This window comes from Schistocerca americana, chromosome 1 (assembly GCF_021461395.2).
Source record: "Schistocerca americana isolate TAMUIC-IGC-003095 chromosome 1, iqSchAmer2.1, whole genome shotgun sequence".
Classification (NCBI taxonomy): Eukaryota; Metazoa; Arthropoda; class Insecta; order Orthoptera; family Acrididae; genus Schistocerca; species Schistocerca americana.
Window position 1 is genome coordinate 963887821 of NC_060119.1, and position 16615 is coordinate 963904435.

Here is a 16615-nt window from a genome sequence, read left to right on the forward strand (position 1 = left end):
CACCAGTGCAACTATTTCGTCGTGAAGTACGCCGGGAGAAGCTGAAGAATTACAACTTTATTCATATTTTAAGACCATACAAACTAATTAACGCGAGAAATCACTTTTACCAAAGATACAATTTTTTAACGAAATCTCGAAATAATTTATGCAGCAATAACGAGCATATTTACTCTTACTAGTAATGTTATTGTAAGCCATTTTAACATACAGTATGTAATGTTTTTTTTATTATTATTAAGAACAGTGACATGAAACTTACTACATGCAATGCTGAGGACAGACGGCTGTTGCTCTCTCTGGTGTACTTTGACCCTGTGTAAAAAATGTCATAGTCCAAGCATATTCTTTGGCCGTTGGCTGTTCCCATGTTTTTATAGCGACTATATTTATGTCTGTGGAAAAGAGCCGTTTGGCAGCAGCATTTCAGATACATGAAGTGCTTCAAAATGTGTTGCTACATGCAGCACGTGATGTGAAAGATAACATCTGCAGATTTTCGACGACTTGTGAATGTGTGTGTGTGTGTGTGTGTGTGTGTGTGTGTGTGTGTGTATCCCTAAAGAGAAGATTACCAGGTACTAAATACTACGCATACTTCACAAGCGCAACCGTAGGAAGTGTAGCAGTAAATGTAATATGCAAAGTGCAACCATGTTAAGTAAGTATTTTATATTATAGCTTTGTCGATAGTGCTACTGCAGGCATTAGAAAGTGGCCATGGGCCGAAATTGACCAGTAATGCAATGTAATATATGATGCAACAAATTTAATCTTTACAAAGAATTTGATAGCGTGCAGCGAAAATTAAAGTAGTTTAGTCATTTAGAAATTACGTCAAGGCTGTGGTCCCACACATAGGCAAATTAACGGTTTACGACGAATAATCAAATCCCAATGTGCATTTTCAACTTCTCGCGGCGTAATGAAGAATACATTAAATTTCGGGCATGCAGCCGCACAAATAAAATTTCCTCTACTGATATTTCGGCCGCGTATCGTCCGGCCTTCTTCAGAGTGTGTCACAAGACTGTGACTCGCTCTGAAGATGGCCGGACGATACGCGGCCGAAATATCGGTAGAGGAAATTTTATTTGCGCGGCTGCATGCCCGAAATTTAATGGATTAATCAAGTCCCAAGTCATTCGTTGTCAGTACACGACAAATGAAGAATTGTGCACAAGTGGTGAGGAAGCTTTTCGAAACATAATTTGTGAGAGTCTTCCCAAGATGCCAAGCAGGGCATGGACATCCACAGATTTCTGCGTAAGGTACTATGGTGTACACAGAGATCCCCTGGACCTGGTTGCAGGGTCTCATGGAATGTCAGGTGTTGCGTACAGTGGTCCGGCGTGTGCGGAGTCTTACCTTGCGTTCCTGGCGCCCACGAGGCTGGAATCGTGTGATGAGCTAGCCGTTATATCAGCGTCCGAGATCCGACCAGACTCCATTCCAAGAGGTTCTGCGCACCGCTCTGAAACACAACACCAGTGTCGTACTCACAGGACTGAAATGCAGCATTACAAGTAAAATTTAACTGTTTCAAGCAAGGATTAAATCCATAGTTGGCAGTATCATGTCACGTGTAACGGACAGCGCACTTCGCCTGTGTTATAAGCCCCCATTACTCTTTGACGTAAAACTAAAGAGTTTTTTTTATGTGGTTGTGAAGATATGTAACGAGGACAGCTGTAGCTTGGTGCGGAATGTGGTGAGGACGAGCTAGATCTTGACGGTAACATCAACAGTAATTTGTCTCAAAATGAGGTAAATGGCACAAAGTTCTGCGAAAACTGGGCTATTTTGAACAAAATTACTCCATACGACAGCTGCAATATTTTAGCACTGAACTCGAAATTATTTGGCTGCCATCTGTCATTGGCGTTGTAAAATTATGGAAGCGTCTTTTTTTCTGGCCGAAATACACAACCGATAATTTTGCCGCCTGTTGAAGGAAAAAAAAGATGAGATGCACATAAGTTTTCGGTTTAATTGTCGCGCTGAAGTAAAAAGAGTGGAGAAAGTTTCTCCTTTCTTCCTTACATACAGTGTTCAGATAAATCATGAAACCAAGCAACGAGAGACCTCTGTGGCTTTAATTTTGGCGTGTGAAGAAACAGGCTCTGGAAAAGAAGACTATACTGACTGTTCGCGTTGAACCTCTCACGTTTAAGACTGAAAAGAGTGTATCTTCCCTTCAAGTTGGCTTTAAGCCAATTAGTAAGACGACTAGCTGGATTGATTTTGAAATCGGGTTTAACCTTTACTCTGGTGAACTACACTGAAATTACTGAGACTTGTGTTCTGTTAGTTACTCAGAGTTTGCGAGGAATGCTTTGTCGCTAACAAGGCTAATATTGACGTAAGGTAAGCAGACATACAACTACCAATGATAGAGACAGAGAGATGTCTACTACCTCCTGGAGCTAACGCAGTACTCCGAAGTTTGCTTCCGATCTGGCACTTTGACATTTCCGCGATCAACGCATTCCCTCTCAACAAGATAACAAGCTGCATGTTACACGACCGCAGCACCAACAACTGTAAAACGAAGGACGTGGTTCACACAAATGCTACACTAGCTATTTAATGAAGCATTCGTCACTGCAGACGTACAATAGTTCAATAGCAACTTTTCAGGCCGCAAACGTAGAAAACGTGTAAGATCCTGTACTTATGTCGTAATCTCCGTTACGCTGTAGAACGGACGTTCATGTTTTGAATAAGAAAACTCCGATCCAATGGCAGGATGTGGGTATGGCGAATGCCCAGTGAACGTCATCTGCCAGCGTGAGCAGTGCCAACAGTAAAATTCGGAGGCGGTGGTGTTATGGAGTGGTCATGTTTTTCATGGAGGGGGCTTGCATCCCTTTCTGTTTTGCGTGGTACTATCACAGCACAGGCCTACATTGATGTTTTAAGCACCTTCTTGCTTCCCAATGTTGAAGAGCAATTCGGGGATGGCGATTGTATCTTTCAACACGACCGAGCATCTGTTCATAATGCACGACCTGAGGCGGAGTGGTTACATGACAATAACATCCCTGTAATGGTCTGAGCTGCACAGAGTCCTGACCTGAATCCTATAGAACACCTTTGGGATGGTTTGGAACGCCGATTTCGTGCCAGGCCTCACCGACCGACATCGACACCTCTCTTCCGTGCAGCACTCCGTGAAGAATGGGCTGCCATTCCCCAAAACCTGACTGAAAGTATGCCTGCGAGAGTGGAAGTTGTCATCAAGGCTAAGGGTGGGCCAATACCATATTGAATTCCAGCATCACCGATGGGGGGCGCCACGAACTTGTAAGTCATTTTCAGCCAGGTGTCCGGATACTTTTGATCACATAGTGTACGCCTGCATCGGAAATTCGTGTTTTCTGGAAATTTGGAGTAAGTTCCTGTGGGACAGCTAAAGTCATCGGTCCCTAGGCTTACACGCTACTTCATCTACCTTAAACTAGCTTAGACTAACAACAACACACACACCATGCCCCAGGGAGGACTCGAACCTTCGACGGGGGTAGCCGCGTGAACCATGGTAAGGCGCCTTAAACTGCACGGCTACCCCGCGCGGCCTCGTGTTTTCTGTGTTACTGTGCTCTTATGGCGATGTTACAGTTTCACAAAATCACGAACGTCATTACATGATCAGTTCCTATTTTACTACAGTATGTTAGAAGAGCGAAAAGTCAGTCAATTAAATCGAGATATTCGCAGAAAGATATTTGCCTTTAACACGAACCCATATCGGCAAAAAGTCGACTCAACAGATCAAAACTATCCGTATGGAATTCATCCTGCCGGATGGTAAGGTAACAGCTGAGCTGCTGAAGTTCACATCTAGCACATTCACACACGGAAATCCTAATGTCTTAAAAGGGGTATTGATATTTGTTCACTATCAAATGGTTCAAATGGCTCTGAGCACTATAGGATTTAACATCTGAGGTCATCAGTCCCCTAGAACTTAGAACTACTTAAACAGAACTAACCTAAGGACATCACACACATCCATGCCCGAGGCAGGATTCGAACCTGCGACCGTAGCAGTCCCGCGGTTCCAGACTGAAGCGCATAGAACCGCTCGGCCACACCGGCCGGCTGTTCACTATCAGCTTCGCTTATAACTTGGATATACGCAAGGCAGTCGCTCTTAGTATGTGTCTCAGACAGCGCGCAATGGCATCTGCGACACTGTGCGTTTGCAGGAACACCTCTGCGTCGACCGCTACTCACGTATGCTGGTCGCAGAGACAGTCCGCATCGTGTAATCGTGAAATGAGCCACGGCCGAGAAATCTGCATGGCAAGAATGACGAAAATTTATCACTATTGAGGAAATTGATTTTATAACATCTTTACTGCGATAGAGAAAGATTTTCTTTTGGATTGATTTGATGAAAACTCCATAATAAAGTAATAATTCATTTTCTTTGATTTAATTGCGTGCGAACTGCTGCCTACACACCTTTATAACAATTTAGTTTCCAACGCAGAGAGAAGTCCACACTTCATAATTAAGTAACATTACCGACAATTCACAAAGATTAACTCAATTAGCGGAACCTTTGAAATCTACGATGAGTATGTATATTTTGTAATATCATTTCTATGCAATTCTTGATTATAACAAAGAATAATTTTGTAAAGTGACTTTTCTAAAATTGCAAATACACCTTTTAAAAGAAATGGCATAATCGTAATTTACCACGTCATCATCCATTTCCGAATCTTTGTCATTCACTACATAAAGTTTCACAACTGCAATTTAAATTGCAGACACATTACACGGGTTCATTGCACACCGACTTCATCTGTAGTTAGTTTGCCACTTAGTAAATGAGGCGCGCCTTTTTAATAGCCTTCAGTAGCGGCAGCAGCAGTTTTCAGAGACCAGTTGCCAGAACGTTATTCATTGCCACAGATAAGCCGAAAGGAGAAAAAGTTACATTTCAGATTTCAAGGGACTTCTTTTCATTCGACCAGAAATCATTTAAGGTTTTGTCAAATTTCGCGCCAGAGACGTAAATAAGTATGAAACAGAGTGCTACGATTTTTAAAGGGAACTTAGGTAGAATCTGGTTTTCTTTTATAGCCGACTCAGTGCACTGTCCTGGAAATTATACAGTCAGATTATCTTCTGTTTCGATTCATTGTTTGCAACAGATCCAGATTCTCAAGCAACCTTTCAGACAGTCCAAGCAAAGCAACTGCCAATGCAAAAATCAATAAATAGAAACTATCAGTAAAAATAACATTTTTTTTAAAAGAAATTTTCAGCCTGAATCGAAATGAATGAGTAAACAGCGTGTAGGGATTATTTTGGACACTAGCACAGCTTCCATAAGTTCGCAGTTCGTTTCGGTGCGCACTGACGTACCCTCTCGTTGTTAATATTGAACAGACATTTTCCATTACCTTCACATGTACCAACACACCATACGCTTTCTGTAAGGCGGCGTGGATAGCTATATTTTCTTCTGTGGGAAGTGGAAGATGCATAAATAATGGAATAGCTACATCAAATTATAAGGTTTGGTTTAAAGCTGTTCTTCTCCACTGTTTTTTTGTTTGTGCATGTTTATAAGCTCTACATACTTCGTAGGCTATTTGAAAAACCAGTAACGTTGTTAGCGTCTTCCTACTTCTTACCTTGTCCTGTAGATACTTTTCTCATTAAATTTCCATGTCGTAGTATGTTTCAACCCAATTATCTAGTAATGTTTCCAGTGTAACTCAGGTATATAATGATGCTCATATTTGTTTCAATGCACTCGTAACTTCCTTTGTCCAACCACCACATTTCTGCCGTTTGTCTGTAGCAACACATTTTGGAAGTTTCACTAGATTTCCATTTCGGAATTTGAAAACGTCCAAATCCCATTTCTTGAAGCAAAATATTCCAGAGAAAAGTATTCATTTGATTTTTACCGATGCTTACTCAACCTTAGGAGCTTCCTCCGATTATTGAAGATTGGTTAATAATGCCCAAAATTTTCTTTTTTACTGATACCATCAGGTTTTCCATGCTCGTTTAGGCACACGCTGGGCTGGTCCCCCAATTTCCACCTCAGAAAAATAGAATACACAAACAGGTGAAATATTTATTTTATTTCAATTTATTGGGTGTCAGTCCGTGCACACTCAGAGATCTCAGAAATGGAAAGACAATACGACAGTGTAGTAAAGACGATATCCTAGTCAGTTACGACAATACGAACGTGAGGATGTCACAACACCCAGTCCCTGAGCGGAGAAAATCCCCGACCCAGCCAGGAATCGAATCCAGACCCCTTCGGTTAGCAATATGGGGCGCTGAACCCGCAGCTACCGAGCCGGTCAACAGTTTGAATGCGATCATACACACAGACTGAAGTTTAGACAATTCACAGACAGGTGGCGCACCCTTCCTTCCCTTGGGTCACTGAGGACTGCGGTGACAGCAAGGGAACCTGGCCGCAAAGTTAATTGAAATAAATTTGACTGAACTTGATTACAGCGGGTCCCACACTAAACGGGAATAACGCTAAATAGAAGAAGAAGAAGAAGAAGAAGAAGAAGAAGAAGGAAAAGTGGATATCATCAGAATATTACGCAATTGAAAATAAGTAAATTCTTGCACAGCATCAAATAATCATCTCCTTCAGGAAATTATTAACTGGTATTCAGATTTTGCAAGTGTACGAGTTTTCGATACTAATTTTTTCTTGTATTAACTTCATGCCGACGATTAAATCTTTAATTTATTCTTCAAATTCTGCAAGAGAAAATGCAATATGCATCTTTTTTCTTGAAGAGTGTGGACCGTTCCCGTTTCTCCTGAGCTTATTTTCTTCTGGTGTGGAACGTTTCCAGTGTAGGTATTGAAGTAGCGTCAATGGAAGAAAGCATCCCTATCGAACATCTTTCTTGGTTGTTCATGTTGTTCACATTTCGCTATTAACAAATGTTCTTTACAGATTCCTGACAGACTCATCATCATCATCATCATCATCATCATCATCATCATCGTCATCGGGCGAGGTGGCGCTGTGGCTACCACACTGAGCACACATTCAGGAGGAAGACGGTTCAATTCCCCATTGGGCCATCTAGATTTAGGTTTTCCTTGATTTCCCTCAACCGCTTAGAATAATTACCTGGATGGTTCTCTTGAAAGGTCACAGCTGATTTTCTTCCCCACCCTTCCCCAACTCGAGCTTGTGTTCTGTCCCTAGTGACCTCGTTGTCTGTGGGGTGTTAAAATCTGCTATTCCTTCTTCCCTACCATGACCATCACTGTCATCATCATTAGCAGCAGCAGCAGAAATCATTCCTGGTTTGTTCCGACCTCGAAAGTTTTAGTTCAATCGTCTTTTATTCAGTAGCTCGGATCCTAATTTTCTGCTTATGTTACAGCAATATCTTTGATTATCTCTATTTTAGGATGTATAATTTTTATATTAAGGTTTTCCCAAACATTACGCTCTGAGTTCGTCCAATATGCCACTCAAAAATATAGACTGACGGATTATGGTCACAGCACTAACGTTTAAACAGTATGAAGCAACCACTTAGGGTAGTGTTACGCCAAAGAAAGATAAACTGGGCTAATGTAAAAAAGAAATTAATGTTTCCTCCTGGCAGCGCTGAGGCACCACCAAGATAGTCTTGGGCACCATGTCACAACCAGAATTACAAACAAGAAAGCATTGTAAGAAAATGAAACACCTACAGCCGTTCTTATGTTGTCATTTATTGTGTAGCTACCAGTTTCGGCTCTTCAGGTCTGTATGCATAAACAGTGATAACAGCGTTACCAACTTACCAACCGTGCAACACAAAGACAGATCAACAACAGAATGAGAAGACTCTACAAGTGAACTGACAGTAATAATTTGGTAGAACGAACAGATACATCCATTGTCACATACCTAAAGTATATCATAACGAATTTCCACTCATTCCATCGCACAAATATACTATTTATTAATAACTTCATTAAAGAGATATTCCATGACTTTTATTGGCCAGTCGGACGATACATTATCAGCACAACCCTGAAGTAACCTACTGAACGACAAGATAACTGTAGAAAATGATAAATGTATGAAAGAGACTACAACCTCAGAAACAACTAGGCGAAGAAACATGATCTATGTGTTGTGTCAAAGTATAAAAAGCTGAGGTGTAAACCGTTGAGGGGCACGCTTGTGTTATATACATAAAATGAATGTACAAGACGTGACAGAGGACCAAATATAGAACACCGCCTATAACATATGCAGAACATATGAAAAACCCCCACAAGAACTGTTCAGGGTGAACAACATTCATGTGCGAATGCATCCATATATCTTGTACTGCCAAGAAACAGTAACACACAAGGACATCAACTAGCCTGCGATGATGCAGTACACCATAAAGGATGACTCAAGAGTATCTGTTCAAGAAGTATCACAAAAGCTTTCTGACTAGCAAACCACTCAAAAAGTACTCATATGTATCAAAAGCAAGTGAACAAAAAAAGTTGTGTTCTGTACCAGTACACACCTTGGGTCTACCACCACATTTAAATCAAAAGCCATTACATCCATGCAATAAAAATTTCAAAAGAAACATGCCGGCTACACATATAACTGAAAAGAGAAACCACCTTATTAATTTGCCAAGTAGGAGGCTACACAGCAAGCCAGTAATTAAATCATAAGTCGCGCTACGTTGCATATCCTTGCAGCAACGCCATCAAACGGAAACTTTTCGGTCGCCTCTTAGATGTGGAGGCATAATCCAATGTCCCATACGCCAATGGTGCGTGGGAAAAACTATTGTCGATTAAAGACCGTATGAGCTGTAATTTATGATTTTCTCCTTGTGGTCATTTCGCGAGACGTATATGGGAGGAAGCAGTATCTTGCCCACCTCAGCTTCGAAAGTTCGCTCTCCCTATACCAACATTATACCACTCCGTGATGCTCAACTTAGCCCTGGTAACGTCTGCCAATGAACTTTGTATAACATCTCCATAACGCTCTCGCGCCTACTAAAAGATCCCGCAACAAAGCGTGCCAGTCTTCGTTCGATGTTATCTCTCTCCCCCATTAATCCAAGCCCCAGATTAATGAGCAATACTCAACAATCGGTCGAACAGGTGTTTTGTAAGCCACTTCTTTCGAGACTGAATTACAGTTGCTTAAGATTCTTCATGTATATCTCAGCCTGCCATCTATTTTTTAGTTTTACCAGGTCATTGCACTTTAAGTCACTCCGAACGGTTACTCCCAGGAACTTAACTGTTTAATTTTAAATTTATCAATGTTACATGGTGTTTGAGGTCTGCGACTGTATTATAGGATTATGTGGAATAATTTATACTGCTGCAGTAAATACTAAAAAGTGACTGCAGCAGTATAAATCATTCCACATAAACTTTACTGTTGTTGCTGTTTCCAGTACTTTTCGGCAACTCAACTGCGTAGTCGAGAAGTATGGATTTCTTCACCTGTTTATGCACAATACGTTACATTTATTTGCGTTCAGGATCAAGTGACAAACGCTGCTCCAGTCGCGGATCTTATGCATGTTTCCGTGCATTTCGGTACAGAATTCAGGCGATGCTACCTTGTTATCGACAACAGTATCATCTCAGAACAGTCTCACTGAGCCTCTGATGTTACCCACTAGAATGTTTGTGTACACTGTAATCACTAAATCTCCTGTAGCACTCTCTTGGGATACTCCAGAAATTAACATTACATTGGTGATTTCTTGCCGCTAAAAAAACTTGTTAGTTTTGTCTGATACGAGGTAATAAATCTTTGTCCGCAAGCTCGTACAGGGCTGCTTCGAGGTAAGTTTTCCACACAAGCGACTTACCATTTGGCGTCCCCTCCACCTCACATCCCCCTATTCTCTTGTATACTCTTACTTGCCGGCCGGAGTGACCGTGCGGTTCTAGGCGCTACAGTCTGGAACCGGGAGACCGCTGCGGTCGCAGGTTCGAATCCTGCCTCGGGCATGGATGTGTGTGATGTCCTTCGGTTAGTTAGGTTTAATTAGTTCTAAGTTCTAGGCGACTGATGACCTCAGAAGTTAAGTCGCATAGTGCTCAGAGCCAAATTCTTACTTCGTGTCAGCTTTCGCTGCCAGTAGTGATACTACAGACTTGCATTTGGGCGTCGCTATCACCTTGGCCCCGCGCCCCAAGCGACGGCTTGTGTCACTTGTGGCTTCATTAGGCCCTGAGCTCATATAATGAAACTCTACAAAATATTCAATTTATCTCATCCTTACGCGTTATTGCATTTGTCATTGTCAAAGGAACAGATCACTTTTTATAAGAAGACAAAAACACGTCTCCGGCTGCAGAAAGATCTTTATTTAAACGACGGCCCGTCCCACGCCCATTTCGGCGTATCGTTAGGTACCATAAACTGTGTCTATGAGATTATTTTACGCTGTCCTAAAGCCATTCCCCGTCCTTCACGTCGGTGAGAAATTAAAACCCGCTAGAAGCGTTTGTCAAATTGATAAAAACGGGAGTGTACCGTATCCTCAGCTGTAGACTGTGCGGCCACGACCATAAGGAACACTGAACCTCAGGACAGAATAAAATAATGTTGCAGAAACAGTTTATATTACCTGAGGATGAGTCTAAATTGGCGTCAAACCGGTCGTGGTTTTCATAAAACATTTTTTATAACCAGAGCGGCGTCTTTTGCTTTCTTACAAAAATGGCGACATTTGGCTGCAGTTACCCGCAATTCAAAATTGTATGAACAAATCACTGTTGATCCGGAGTACGATCAGTATTTTGTGGTCAAGACGAGAGTTACATGTAAGTGCGCTACTTAACAGGCACGTCTCATAAAGCTTTATGGCATACTCATCCGTGATCTCGTATTTTGTACTATTTTCAAAAATGTTCAAATGTCAGTGAAATCTTATGGGACTTCACTGCTAAGGGAATCAGTCCCTAAGCTTACACACTACTTAACCTAAAGTATGCTAAGGACAAACACACACGCCCATGCCCGAGGGAGGACTCGAACCTCCGCCGGAACAGCCGCACAGTCCACGACTGCAGCGCCTTAGACCGCTCGGCTAATAACGCGCGGCATTTTGTACCATACAACGTCATGAGGTGGGAGATATGATACTGCGAGAAGACTCTAACAGAGCACTGAAAGACCTAAGTCGGAAGAAGGGCCCGGGGTTAGACGAGATTCTGTTAGAACTACTGATAGCCTTGGGAGAGCCAGCCACGACAAACCTCTTCGATATGGCGAGCAAGATGTATAAGACCGAAATAACCCCAGATTTCAAGAAGAATATAATAATTCCAGTTCCAAAGAAAGCAGGCGTTGACAGGTGTGAATATTACCGAACGAACAGTTTAATAAATCATGGTTGCAAAATACCAACACGATTCTTTACGAAAGAATGGAAAAATTAATTGAAACCAACCTCCGGGAAGATGAGTGTGGATTTTGGAGAAATGGAGGAACACGAGAGACAATGTTAATCCTACGACTCCTCTTAGAAGATAGGTTAAGGAAAGGCAAACCTACGTTCACAGCATTCGAAGGCGAAGAGAAATCTTTTGACAACATTGACTGGAATACTCTCTTTGAAAATCTCAGGGCAGCGGGGGTAAAAATGGTTCAAATGGCTCTGAGCACTATGGGACTTAACATCTGAGGTCATCAGTCCCCTAGAACGTAGAACTACTTAAACCTAACTAACCTAAGGACATCACACACATCCATTCCCGAGGCAGGATTCCAACCTGCGACCGTAGCGGTCACGCGGTTCCAGACTGAAGCGTCTAGAACTGCTCGGCCACATCGGCCGGCTGGCTATTTTCAATTTGTACAGAAACCAGATGGCATTGTACGTGTCGATGGGTATGAGAAGGAGTCAGTGGTTGAGAAAGGAGTGAGGCAGAGTCGTAGCCTATCATCGATATCATTCAATCTGTACTTCGAACAACCAGCAAAGAAAACCAAGGAAAAATTTGCATTAGGAAAGTTCAGAGAAAAGAAATGAAAACTTTGATATTTGCCGATGATATTGCAATTCTATCAGAGACGGCAAAGGACTTGGAAGAGCAGTTGAACGGAATGAACAGTGTCTTGAAAGGAGCATGTAAGATGAACACAAAAAAGTAAAGCGAGGAATTTAAATCAGGTGAAGCAAAGGGAAATACACTACCGATGTTTATTTGCTGACGGCGTGGAACCACCTTCCGGAGCCGGCCGCGGTGGTTCGCGGTTAAGGCGCTCAGTCCGGAGCCGCGCGACTGCTACGGTCGCACGTTCGAATCCTGCCTCGGGCATGGATGTGTGTGATGTCCTTAAGTAGTTCTAAGTTCTAGGGGACTGATGACCACAGAAGTTAAGTCCCATAGTGCTCGGAACCATATGAACCACCTTCCGGAAGTCAAGAAATAATGTTGAGTGAAGCGTTACACAGGAGAATTCGGAAGTAATGATACAGTCAATTACAACACTGACGGAAGGAACGTGAAAAATGCGCGGGTCAGCAATGAAGATACAGCTTGCGTGTGGTAGACTGGCGACTGGGTACTGCGGCAGGGCACGCGCAGGCACGCCGCGGACACAAAGGGCAGCCTCGCATTCCGCGGCCGACATCAAAGCGCGAGGCGCGGGCGTCAGGCAGGCGCCGGGCGTCGCGACGCCCCCGTTGCACCGGCGGGCAGCGCGGCGCCGCTCCGCGCCAGGCTCCATGCATTTTGCAGTGCCGCGGGCTGCCTTCCTAAAGGGGAACAGGCGCGGCCCGCGACGGATGCAGCTGCAGCGACGTTGCATAGGGCAGTCGGCTACTAGCGTTCAACTGGGAGGTGCCAATAGCTGCAGACGAAAGCAGTAGTCGCCTATAGAGTTGCGACAACGCTGAGACATTGCCGTAGAGGTGTACACGAATTCGCAGTATGTGGTTGATTGACGCTGACGTGCGAAGCAGCCGCACCAAGCACTATGAAGCTATCAGGGGTCTCCTCTCACCGACTTGACTATAATTTGATCAACACCCTATCTCTTCTCTTGCCGTCGTTTCTGAGCAGCAGCCCAAGCGGAGCTTTTTTTCTTTTTTGATTCATCAGTCTTGTGACTAGTTTGATGCAGCCCGCCACGAATTCCTCTCCTGTGCCAACCTCTTCATCTTCGAGTAGCACTTGCAACCTACGTCCTCAATTATTTGCAGGATACATTCCAGTCTCTGTCTTCCTCTACAGTTTTTACCCTCTACAGTACGTGGAATTTATTCCCTGATGTCTTAAGAGATATCCTACCAGCCTGTCCCTGTTTTGGCAGTGTTTTCCAAATATTTCTTTCCTCGTCGATTCTGCGGAGAACCCGCTCATTGCATACCTCATCAGTCCACCTATTTTTCAAGTTTCATCTGCAGGACCACATCTCAAATGCTTCGATTCTCTTCAGTTCCGGTTTTCCCATAGTTCATGTTTCACTACCATACAAAGCTGTGCTTCAAACGTACATTCTCAGAAATTTATTCATAAATTAAGGCCTATGTTTCATACTAGTAGACTTCTCTTGGCAAGGAACCCGTTTTTTCCAGTGCTGGTCTGAGTATTATGTCCTCGTTGCTAAGTCCATCATGGGTTGTTTTGCTGCCCAGGTAGCAGAATTTCTTACCTTAGTCATATTACTGATATCCTTACATCTCGAATTTTATTTCCAATCTTAAACTTTTCTTTTATTTCCGTCATTGTTTCTTCGAATTATAGATTGGACAGTAGGGGCGTAAGACTACATCCCTGTCTTACATCCGAGCACTTCTTTCTTGGTTTACCACCCATATTGTTTCCTCTTGGCTGTTGTATATAGGGTTATTCTTCCCACCGTGTGCAAACTATAAGGATTGATCGATAAAAGGATATAGAATAAAAGGTCTAATGAATTTATATCTGCAAATGCTTGGTTTCCATGCTAGAGACCATTTATTCAATCATACTTTGTTACAGACAGTGCGGTCTAATACGCGTTGTACCATGCAGCCACAGTTACAGCATGCGTAGTTTCCTCCTAGAGGGTGGCACTGTTCCTCATACGTCTTGCCCTAGCGTCCTTTCCTGCCGTAGTAAATGGTAATGTTGTGTCCGATTCACTACTCTCGTACACCCACGTAGTAGTGTATGTAATACAGCGTTGTACACAATGGTTTCGTATTCGAATAGAGAGCCTGCCGACATGGTGTTTACTTACGGAAAGGCAAATGACAACGGACGCCGGGCATAAAGGTTGTATCAGGAGACCTGTCCCCGCCGACAACCACCACAGCATTCAATGTCAGCAACAGCGTTTCCCCGTTGGTCTGAGACAGGGTCGTTTCAGCAAGCAGGAAGTCATGAAGGACGTTCCCGAAATGTCCGGACATGAGACTTGAAGGAAAATGTGATTTACACTCTGGAAGGCGACAGCCTTTCCAGTACTAGACAGTTGGCCCGCCAGTACAGCGTAAGCCAGACGATCTGTGGAATATTCTCCATGATGATTGCTGCGCGCCGGCCGGAGTGACCGAGCGATTCTAGGCGCTACAGTCTGGAACCGCGCGACCGCAGGTTCTAATCCTGCCTCGGGCACGGATGTGTGTGATGTCCTTAGGTTAGTTAGGTTTAAGTAGTTCTAAGTTCTAGGGGACTGATGACCTCAGAAGTTAAGTCCCATAGAGCTCCGAGCCATTTGAACCATTTGATAATTGATGCTACTCTTATCACCTACAGCGTTTGCTGGACTTACTAGCGACAGAGCTTCCTCGTCGGGAGCAGTTCTGTCACTGGTTCCTTCATGAGGCAACCATGATTCCGGGATTTGCGTCATTCATCCTATTCAGGGATGAGGCTACCTTTACGCGGAGTGGTATCTTCAACTTTCATAACAGTCATCTGTGGGATAGTATGCAGAACCCTTGTGGTATGGTGACAGCGAATAAACAACATCGGTGCAGCCGGAATGTGTGAGCCGGGATAGTTGAAGACCGCATTTTTGGACCAGTCTTCCTTCCTCATCGCCTAACACGCCGGAACGATCAGCGTTTCTTGTGGGTGACTTTGCCTCCCCTGCTGGAAGAAGTGCCATTGACGATTCGACGGGTTATGTGGCTGCTACATGACGATGCTCCAGCCCACTTTGCTGTTAACGTCCGGACGCACCCAATCGCGCCTTCCCTGGTCGATGGATCGGACGAGGGGGTCAGGTGCATGGCCTGTTCGTACATCGGATTTCAAACCGTGCCATTTTTGGTCATGGGCCATCTCAAAAGTATCGTGTATGCAGAGCTCATTCCAGATGTGGAGACACTGGAGCGGCGTATTCACGGTGCCTTTAACACTGTTTGGATGCAGCCTGGCCGATACGAACGCGTGAGACAGAACGTGCTATGGCCCGTACACGCATGCGTTGAGGCATATGGATACCATTTTCAACACATACCGTAACTGTGGCTGCATGGTACAGAGCATATTAGACCGCAGTCTCTGTAACAGCGTATGATGAATAAATGGTCTCTAGCATGGAAACTACACTCCTGGAAATGGAAAAAAGAACACATTGACACCGGTGCGTCAGACCCACCATACTTGCTCCGGACACTGCGAGAGGGCTGTACAAGCAATGATCACACGCACGGCACAGCGGACACACCAGGAACCGCGGTGTTGGCCGTCGAATGGCGCTAGCTGCGCAGCATTTGTGCACCGCCGCCGTCAGTGTCAGCCAGTTTGCCGTGGCATACGGAGCTCCATCGCAGTCTTTAACACTGGTAGCATGCCGCGACAGCGTGGACGTGAACCGTATGTGCAGTTGACGGACTTTGAGCGAGGGCGTATAGTGGGCATGCGGGAGGCCGGGTGGACGTACCGCCGAATTGCTCAACACGTGGGGCGTGAGGTCTCCACAGTACATCGATGTTGTCGCCAGTGGTCGGCGGAAGGTGCACGTGCCCATCAACCTGGGACCGGACCGCAGCGACGCACGGATGCACGCCAAGACCGTAGGATCCTACGCAGTGCCGTAGGGGACCGCACCGCCACTTCCCAGCAAATTAGGGACACTGTTGCTCCTGGGGTATCGGCGAGGACCATTCGCAACCGTCTCCATGAAGCTGGGCTACGGTCCCGCACACCGTTAGGCCGTCTTCCGCTCACGCCCCAACATCGTGCAGCCCGCCTCCAGTGGTGTCGCGACAGGCGTGAATGGAGGGACGAATGGAGACGTGTCGTCTTCAGCGATGAGAGTCGCTTCTGCCTTGGTGCCAATGATGGTCGTATGCGTGTTTGGCGCCGTGCAGGTGAGCGCCACAATCAGGACTGCATACGACCGAGGCACACAGGGCCAACACCCGGCATCATGGTGTGGGGAGCGATCTCCTACACTGGCTGTACACCACTGGTGATCGTCGAGGGGACACTGAATAGTGCACGGTACATCCAAACCGTCATCGAACCCATCGTTCTACCATTCCTAGACCGGCAAGGGAACTTGCTGTTCCAACAGGACAATGCACGTCCGCATGTATCCCGTGCCACCCAACGTGCTCTAGAAGGTGTAAGTCAACTACCCTGGCCAGCAAGATCTCCGGATCTGTCCCCCATT

The 16615-nt window shown here is 44.6% G+C and overlaps 1 protein-coding gene across 1 annotated transcript in view; it reads right to left on the bottom strand.

Moving 5' to 3' along the window:
- Positions 1 to 16615, bottom strand: part of LOC124548252 (discoidin domain-containing receptor 2-like) — a 939799-nt gene that overhangs the window by 377966 nt on the left and 545218 nt on the right. Inside the window, exon 3 of the mRNA XM_047125161.1 lies at positions 1369 to 1474. Within this exon, the coding sequence (XP_046981117.1) occupies positions 1369 to 1474 (106 nt within the window). The remainder of the gene's footprint in view (positions 1 to 1368; positions 1475 to 16615) is intronic.